We start from the raw sequence: 10,170 nt of genomic DNA on the forward strand, positions 1-10,170 counted from the left end.
AAATTAAAAAAACCAAGATCCAGAAATAGAGGAGGAAGAAGAAAAGGTAGTGCGGTGGTGGTATTTGCTGCGGTAGTGGAAGCGGCCGGTGGTTAGTCGTGGTGCTCAAATCTGGGAAAAAAAGAAGGGGAGGGAGGTGGTGGGTGATGGTGAGCGGTGGTCGGCTTGGTGAGTGGCGAAAGACGAGAGACGAGGGTGGCAATGGTGGCCTTGTTGTTGACGTGAAGATGTTGCGGTGGCTTTGTTGCTGTTGTCGTGGCTAAATCTGGAAAAAGAGAGAGATGAGGGAGAACAGGGTGGTAAGGTGGCGAGGAAGTGGTGGTTGGTGGTGAGGCAGGGGACGAGAGTAGGGGGGTGTGGGTGGTTGTGGAGGGCGGTGGATCCGAGGAGGGGTTTTGTCAGTGGGGGTGGTGGTGGTCGGGTGTTTGAGTGAGGAGATCATTAGATAAGAGAGGGTTTTGTTTGGGAAAAAAAATGAGAGAAGTGTGGCAGAGAGAGAGAGGAGATGTTAGAATAAGAGGGGATGAATGATTAGTGAGGGAGTGATTGACTGATTGGGTTAAGAAGATCATTAGCTAAGATGAATTTGTGGCCATTCATTTTGATTGAATCTCATCCCTCCATCCCCTTCATCCAATGGCTCCTATAAAGACTTAGGGACTCAATATATTTGATGGACTCATTTGAACCTTGCTATATATATATATATATATATATATATATATATATATATATATATATATATATATATATATATATATATATATATATATATATATATATATAGCAAAGTTCTTCTAAGTCCCTTTTTTTTTTTGAGTCCATAAGTCCCTCCCACAACCCTTGGATCATGCATGGTGGAAGGTTGAGATTGAAAGCAAAAAACACACTTAACACTAATTAATTCACTTCTCTCTCTAGTTTTAATAATACATTCACTAATTCATTATCATACACAATTAACACCATATTTTATCTTATACTTCAAAGTTTATGAAAATTTTGTTAACATTTTTCCTGTTTCGGTTTTTTTCGTTTTTTTTTTGAGACAAGTTTTCGACTGTTTCGTTTTTTTTCGTTTTTTTTGTTCGAGACAAGTTTTCGACAATTTAGGATTTTACGAGTGTAATTCTAACAGCAAAAAGTGTAATTTTAAGGAATATTTTCGAGCATTTAGCGTTTTACAAGTTTAACTTCAATTTTTTCCGAGTGATTTTAACGAATAATATTTTGAATTTTTGTAATTTTATCACAAGTTATTGTAATTTAGCATTTTACGAGTGTTATTTTAATGACAAAAAGTGTTATTTTAGTCCAGATAAGTGTAATTTCAGTCCAATGAGATTGTTATTTTTAGTCAAGGAGAATATAATTTTAGTCCAGAAAAGTGTAATTTTAGTCCAGAAAAGTATAATTTCAATCCACTGAGAATGTAATTTTAGGCCATTGAGAGTGTAACATTAGCCCAATGAGAATATGAGAATATGACCAAGTCCATTGAGAGTATAACATTAGTCCAATAGAGCTAAGTGTAATTCTAACAGAAAATAGTGTAATTATAACAACAAAAAGTGTAATTCTAACAACAAAAAGTGTAATTTTAGCCGAAAAAAGTGTTATTCTAGCAAAAAAAAGTATAATTTTAACAGAAAAAAGTGTAATTCTAACAACAAAAAGTGTAATTTTAGCCGAAAAAAGTGTTATTCTAGCAAAAAAAAAAGTGTAATTTTAACAGAAAAAAGTGTAATTCTAACAACTAAAAGTGTAATTTTAGCCGAGAAAAGTGTTATTGTAGCAAAAAAAAGTATAATTTTAACAGAAAAAAGTGTAATTTTAATGGAGGAAGGTGTGATTTTAACAGAAAAAAGTGTAATCCTAACAACAACAAAAAATGTAATTTTAGCAGAAAAAGTGTAATTTTAGTCGAAAAAAGTGTTATTCTAGCAGAAATAAGTGTTATTCTAGCCGCAAAAAGTGTTATTCTAGCCGAAAAAAGTGTTATTTTAATAAAAATAAGTGTAATTTTAGTGGAAAAAGTGTAATACCTTAAAAATAAGACTATATTTTAAATATATCTAAGATTAAAATCAACAAATAATCTTAGATCTATTTTGTACATCTAAAACTAAAATAAAAATATCTCACAAAATAAAAATAAGAACTAAGAAAAAAAATATAAAGAAAATATTTCATATTTAGTAGATTTAATATTAAAATATATCATATTTAGTAGAAAAAAGTGTAATTTTAACCGAAAAAAGTGTTATTTTAGCAGAAAAAAGTATAATTTTAACAGAAAAAAGTGTAATTTTAATGGAGAAAAGTGTAGTTTTAACAGGGAAAAGTGTAATTCTAACAACAAAAAGTGTAATTTTGGCCGAAAAAAGTGCAATTTTAATGGAGAAAAGTGTAATTTTAAAAGAAAAAGGTGTAAGGAACACCCATCTCTACACATAAAAAACCAAGACAAAATAAAAGGAGAGGAGGCATGCGTATTTCATCTTCATTTGTTGAAGATCTACACATAAACACCAATATACTCCGATTTTAGTATTTATCTTCATTTGTTGAAGATCTATAACTAAAATAACAAAAAAAAAATAAAAAAAAAATTAAAACATTGAGGAACACAGAACAAAAAACGGGTATAAAAGGAGAAAAGGAGAACAAAAAAAAACGGAGAAAGAAGAAAAAAGGAGAATAAAAGGAGAAAAGGAGAAAAAGAAAAAAGACAAAACAAAGGAAAAGCAAACCAAGACAAACTGAAAAACGCTATTTGAAAAGCAAACCAAGACAAAGAAGAAAAAAGACAAAACTAAGGAGGACGTGTTCTTGTTGTTGGCGGTAGGTGGAGAGCGGGTGCAGATCTGATGGTTGGTCAGTGAGGTGGTGGTTGGCGCGGGTAGGGCCGTGAGTGGTGGGTTTGACAACGGTGGAGGTCGGGGTTGTGAAGAGGGGGATGGTGTTGTTGGTGTGGTTGTTGTAGGTGGCGGTGGTGTTACATATTATTGTTGTTGTTGATGTCGGTGGTCGAGATCTCAATTTCTTGAGGAGTCGGCGGTGGTGGTATTGTTGTTGATGTCGTAAGGTGGTGTTGTTGATGTCGTGTGGTGGTGTGTGGCGGTTTTTGCGACTGGAGTGGAGTAGGTGTGGGGTAGTTTCGGTGGTGGTGGTGGTGGGTGTGGGTATGCGGTGGTGGTGGAGTAGGTGTGGGGTAGTTTCGGTGGTGGTGGTGGGTGTGGGTATGCGGCGGTGGTGGTGAGTTATTGGCGGTGGGAAGGGAATCAGTGGCAGTGGGGTGGGGAAGTGGTGGTAGCCGGTGGGTTGGGCTGGAGAGAAAAGAGGGGGGAAATTTTTTGATTTTTTTGTTTTTGAATTTGTTTGGTTTTTTTAGAGAGGAGAGGTTTTTGAGAGATAAAAAATGAGTGAAATTATGAGATATGAGAGAGAAGTGGTGTTTGGAAAAGTATATATATTAAATTAGTAGTTAATTAGGAAGAGTTAGTGATTAATTAGTATCGGTAGTGAGAGAGTGGGTTTAATGAGCTTTAATCCCCTCCTTTTTGCTTTCAATCTCAACCTTCCATCTTCCTCATCCAATGGCTCTAAAGGGAACTTATGGACTCAAATGTAAGAGGTGGACTTAGATGATCTTATTACTATATATATATATATATATATATATATATATATATATATATATATATATATATATATATATATATATATATATATATATATATATTTACAATATTTTATCTCAAAATCATTCTACATAATACTTATAAAAGATAAAATAAAATAAAATAAAAACTTATTGCCCAATAAAGAACTAAGGGTGAGATTATCAGTCCGACTCACCAAAATCTTAAGACTCTTCCATATCAGCTTTTCACTAACATTTTTTTAATTTTTGTAACACCTCCTTCTTCCCCGACCAAGGTAATTGAGAGATGTTACCATTTCGGTTTCTCGAGGTGGTAAATCGGAGATACAATCAAGAAACATTTATTATAAATAAATAAGTTTAGTGATTACAAACCATAAACATAAACAAATGATAAATGTGAAATATATAAATTACAAGTTGACTATATAAATTACAAGTTGACTACCATCTATGTCATCAATGCTATGCTACTCGACTCTGAGTCCAAAGAGCGACCCAAATCCCGATCACGTCAGTAAGGAAACCTGTACTCAACCTGCTACCTATATGATCGAAGATATCATATGGATCGACACAAGCTACCCCGGAAATAGGTGACAATTACACAGACACACAAACGCCAGTTTCAATAAATAAAGTGTGACACGACACAAGTGTGTGAATATGCAACATGACTATGATATGAATTACATGGTATCAAACAACCGCCACCACGGTACCGGGACACGCCTAGTCATACCGACAACCACACTAATACCGGGACACGCCCAGGCATACAAAAAACCACAAATAGGTACCGAGACACGCCTAGACGTACGGGGTCGGGAAGCCAACCGGATCCCCTGCTAGACATCGTGTCTCAACCACACGAGTCCCTCCGTAACTCAAGCCATTAATGTGCACATTCCTCTTGGAGTGGAAATCTCCAAGAGGCGACTCAAGCGTCAGATTGTCTCCCAACCGCCTTACGTCTCCATAACAACAAGTAAGTCACTACGTCCACCGACATACAAGACAATACAATAAATGCAAGATAGCACACAAGATGCCAGTTACCACCTCATTAAGTTGTCTTAACCAATATCATGTTACAATGCAATCCAACCAACATACTTATTTCCTTAATGATGCTATTATCCACTAACCATGTTATAATGCACTTACTCTAATTATGTGATACTAATTACAACATTAAGCACAATATATGTAATGACCACATTATTGAAAGTGAGTAGGATTAACCTACCTTTTAGCATACTACATAAGCAAATCTGAAACCACCAAGCCTCCATATCATAAAATCGTTTCATCCTACATAATTCCATAACAACTATCACAAATCATCCTACAATTACTAATACCACTAATTAACCCTTGATTATTACCCATTAATTAATCCTAATACTAATTAAAACACTAATTAACAACACCCATACCCCCTTCCCCCAAATTCTAGGGTTTTAGTCTTAAAACGAATTATCCAAATTAAAGGGAAAAAGGTTGTATAATACTCACCAAGTGATAAGGAACAAGAATATGTGAATGAATCTCCCAAATTTTTCACCCACAGTTGTAGATCTAGGATTTAGAGAATGAGGGATTGTAGAGAGAGGTAGGATGAGTTTAGAGAGAAGGAAATAAGGTTTGGAAATGGGAAAAATCAGAAAATAGGGTATATATATGTCAAGACCCCTCTATAGAAAAACCAACGCCTGAAAACTCAGCGGTTCCCGCAGCACTCGACCGAATGCTCAGTTCACTCGGTCGAGTGAGGATCCACTCACTCGAGTGAACCTCCAATCGGAAGCTTTAACAAATTTGCAGACTCACTCGGTCCCTCACTCGGTCGAGTGAGGTTTACTCAGTCGAGTACTCAGCCACTTGACCGATTACTAGCTCTAGAATTTACGAGGTATTACAATTTTTATATTGCTCAGACTCATTTCAGACTCACCTCAGACTATTTACATAATAAGTCAGACTCACCTCAGACTCTATTTTTCCATTTCACTTTTTCTTTGTACAAACTTAAAAAAAAAAGAACAAAAGAAAATGACACATGATATCCACTCATTGGATAATTTCCTTTGAAAGTGGGGTCAAGACTCACCCAAAGTTTTAAGTTGAGTCTTGGATTTCCAAGAATCAACTTAAGACCTTGTTAAGACTTAGGTAGATTATTGTTAGTCTTGAGTTAGTCTTGTCTTAAGACGTACCAAAGTCTTGTCTCAAGACTACCAGTATTCTTACCCTAATAATTGGACTGAAGCAAAGATAGATTAGGCATGTGCGAGTGAATTTAACTACTCGAACCTACAACCCTATAAAGGAATGCTGTTTGGTTTCCATTTATATCAAATTTGGGTTGGGCTAGAGTATCAAACACTAACCAACAGGCCCACATGCATTTATAGTGGATTCTTTTCATGCAGTTGTGAAAATTCTTGATCTACATGATTGCATATGAGAATGACCCTTAAAATTCCAAACTTAAGAGCATTTTCCTCATGATAAATACAGCTTTTAGGGTCGTAAATAAGAATTAAATCCATTTTTTAAAGTGGAATTAAAGTAAAATTATATGATAAATTTACGCATATATTGAGATCACTAATGGTTGATTTAAGCTTTTATTTCCTCTTTTGGAACCTTAAATACAACCCTTAGGTATATATATGTCCTTTATTTTATACTTCTTCCGCCATATTCCTCCAAATTACAGTAAAGCTTTTTGTGATAGTAAAAGAAAATAGTAATGTCTTAGCTATACAAACAATTAACAGAAAGAACAAACGTAACATTGCAATTATTTACTTAAATAGTCAATACCTTGTAGTAAGAACATTGTCTACTTTAATAGCGAATCCTAGTATGTCTTTCTAGTTACTAGGGCTCACTAGTAAAGACGTACCTATTTCCTTGATTAGTTGATTGGAATCTGAAAGTTACACTACGCGCCTAATGTGGTCATAGATTCATTGCTTAGGGAATGTATGGTTAATATTGTTGAGCGAATTTAATTATAGAAATGAAATAATATTATTAGTGGTATCAAATTTTGGTACGCAATCTTGATACAGTATCACTTTCAAAATACCTGTGTACCATTATAATAAAAGACTCTAGCTAGAGAGTGGTATCAAAATTCGATAGTGCATGTAATGCCCTAACATTGTCCAAAGTTATTGTTTAGTGACACATCCATGTGGGTGCTTGTAGTGTTTGGCATACTTAGTAGTTAGTATTGACTTAATAAAAACAGTGCTACTTAGTAATTTGGTATAGTATAATTAGATTCTTATATCATGTGAATTAGTATAGAATGTGATTAATATCTCCCTTTATGAGGATATTTTTTTTTTTTTTTTTTTTTTTTGGTAAAATGTAAAATTGTATATATATAAGAAGATATACAAAATAAGTTGGACAAAGTTGCCAACCAAGTTCAAATAAGCCCACTATCAGTGCGGCCCATACCAAAACATATCATCACAAGAAGCTCTTAACAAAATGAGATAGAAATCAAACTAACAGTCGGTCATCTCCTTACTCCACCTCTCACTCTTACCAGCTCCATCCTTTTCATCTTTCAATTTGATCAAATCGAGCTACCTACATACGATCTTTAGGTCCCACCGGCCGTTTAATTAGAGGAATGCATCTCTCTTGTACCAGTTTCCAAATGCTCAGAGCAACGTTTTGAGGTTTCTCCAAGGTCATCTCCAACCGGCTGATGTTCCGTCGATGCCAGATAAAATAAAGGTATGCATTCATCATTACTCTGATAATACGCTTCTTAAGCCTAGTACCTCTGCAATTTATTAGCCAGTGTAGAGTATTTGTTCTGTGTATCTTGATCCCCAAACAAAACTCCAAATCTGATAAAATTTTATCACTATAAGCGCATTCAAAAAACAAGTGTTGGATAGTTTCAGGCTCATGTTCACAGATGCAGCAGGTGTTCCTATCACTTACCCCCAATCTGTATAGCTTTGATCTAGTGTTTAGGGCATTCTGGTAAATTAACCAAGCAATCATTCTATGTTTAGGAACAGACCATGATGCCCATACCTGATGAAACCAAGAGATCACAGGCTTGGTTTCTCTCAGAATATTGTATCCTTGTCTTATGCTGTACTCGTTATTACAGTCCTCTGAAGTGAAAGCCTGATTCATTTTGTCTCTGACCTGACAAATTTTCCTCCAACTCCAACTAGAGTCCATAGTAGGATTATATTCTCCCCAATTTGCCCCTTTCAGGTAGATATGATGTACCCATTGGACCCATAGTTTATCTGGTCTATTGGTCACCCACCATGCTAGTTTACCAACAGCAGCCATATTCCATGTTGTTAGATTCCTGAGGCCTAACCCTCCTTCCTTTTTTGGGGTACAGACCTTATCCCATGATACCATTGGAGGTCTAGTATATTCTGCTCCCCCTTCCCACAAGAAATTCCTGCAGAGTGAATCAATTCTATCCAAGACTCCTTTGGGTATCACAAATATCATGGCCCAATAGTTATGATAAGTAGCAAGAACAGATTGTACTAAGACCAGTCTCCCAGCGTAAGATAATTTTTTAGCTCCAATACTTCTAATCCTAGCACCAAGTTTCTCAATAAGGCTCATGCACTCATGTTTTGAGAGACGTGTGGTTTGGATAGGAACTCCTAAATATTTAAAAGGCAGCTCACCCTCTCTGAAACCAGACACAGCCAAAATTTCATCTTTGTCATTCTGTTTCATCCCATTAAAATAAGCACTTGACTTACCAGGACTTAATTTTAACCCAGATGTCTGAGAGAAGGTTCCAAAAGCTCTGATCATGGTCATAATAGACAGCTTGTCCCCTTTGCAAAACAAAAGCAAGTCATCGGCAAACATGAGATGACACAATTTGATCTGGGCACATTTGCGGTGAAATTTAAAAGGGTAGTTCTCAGTAGCAAATTTGAGTGTTCTGGACAAATATTCCATACATATAGTGAATAGGAGAGGAGAGATTGGGTCCCCTTGCCTAAGCCCTCTTTTACCCTTAAAAAAACCAAAGCTTTATCCATTCAAGCTCAAAGTGAAAGTAGGAGTAGTGACACAACTCATTATCCAATTCTTGAACCTAGGGGGAAAATTAAGACAATTTAACATTTGTTCAAGGAAGTTCTACTCCACTGTGTCATAGGCCTTCTAGAGATCAATTTTGAACATACACCTTAGGGAAGCATTGGGATTATTATATAGTCGAATAAGGTCCTGGCAAATGAGAATGTTTTCCATAATGCTCCTGCCCTTAACAAAACCTCCTTGATTTTGGCAAATCAAATTTGGCAAGACCTTTGATAATCTATTGCATAAAATCTTGGAGATGCTCTTGTACAAAACATTGCAGCAGACAATAGGCGGAATTGTAACACATTTGTAGGTCTGTCTATCTTGGGAATTAGAGTAATGTTAGTGGCATTCAGCTGCTTAAGTAGCTGTCCATTAACAAAAAAATTCCTTAATAGCTTGACAAATATCATCCCCAATAACATTCCAAGAATCTTTAAAAAACTTACTAGTGAAACCATCTGGCCCAGGAGGTTTATCATTTGGGGACTGAAGATTGACTCTTTAATTTCTGAGTTGGTTACAGGTTCCATCAAAATATTCCAGTGAGCCTGGTCACAAATTCTCCCTGTCTTGATCACTCTACTGCTCACTTTCATTGTTCCATGACTCATTCCAAGAAGAGATCCATAATATTCTAAAAAAGCCTCCTGAATGGATTTTTGATCAGTACACTCTGAACCATGTCTATCCTCAATCTGAAACATTGCATTCTTAGCCCTTCTTGTTTTAATGACCCTATGAAATAAGGCTGTATTTCCATCCCCTTCACATAGCCAGGCAGCTTTGGCCTGCTGCTGTAAGAAGGAGAACTTTGCTTTTTGTAGAAACTGAACCTGTTGATTGGCTTCATATTCCTGATTCATTAGGTCTTTGTCCCCCATATTTCCAATTAGATCTTGCTGCACTTTCTCAAGTCTCCTTTCAGCTTCATTGCACATGTCCTCTATATCAGAATATGAATCCTTATTGAGCTGCTTGAGGACTGGTTTAATCAATTTGAGTTTCCTGACAATAGTGTACATTTTGTGTCCTGCAATATCAGTCTGCCAGGCATTAGTGATGAGTTGCACAAAATTCTTATCCTCCCCCCACATGTTCAGGTACTTAAAACTTTTCTTCCTGGTCTCTTATGAGGATGTTTGGATTTTTAGTTGTATAGGATACCGCGATTATGACGAACCCTGGTCTTGAATTTTACTTGAATTAGTATAAAATGCGATTATTGTGTCCCTAGTTTGTCCTTCTGGGATCTTAATTTTGAATGGAGCATTTACAGCTGGAATATGTGACTTAGTCACTCTCTTTGGACCAGTTTAAGTATCAGACAATTGATTAGCTAAGCTTTGTAAATGAATTATCTTTTAAACTTCAAGTTCAATTCACATTGT

The 10,170-nt window shown here is 35.9% G+C and overlaps 1 protein-coding gene across 1 annotated transcript; it reads right to left on the reverse strand.

Moving 5' to 3' along the window:
* Positions 1–7,282: 7,282 nt before the first annotated feature.
* Positions 7,283–9,876, reverse strand: LOC141608142 (uncharacterized). Its single transcript, XM_074427501.1, has 3 exons — positions 9,229–9,876; positions 9,005–9,147; positions 7,283–8,633 (listed from the first exon to the last, which is right to left on the reverse strand). The coding sequence occupies exons 1-3, from the start codon at positions 9,874–9,876 to the stop codon at positions 7,283–7,285; spliced, it is 2,142 nt and encodes a 713-aa protein (XP_074283602.1).
* Between the last annotated feature and the right edge of the window lie 294 nt (positions 9,877–10,170).

The sequence above is a fragment of the Silene latifolia genome, chromosome 10, assembly GCF_048544455.1.
Source record: "Silene latifolia isolate original U9 population chromosome 10, ASM4854445v1, whole genome shotgun sequence".
Taxonomy (NCBI): domain Eukaryota; kingdom Viridiplantae; phylum Streptophyta; class Magnoliopsida; order Caryophyllales; family Caryophyllaceae; genus Silene; species Silene latifolia.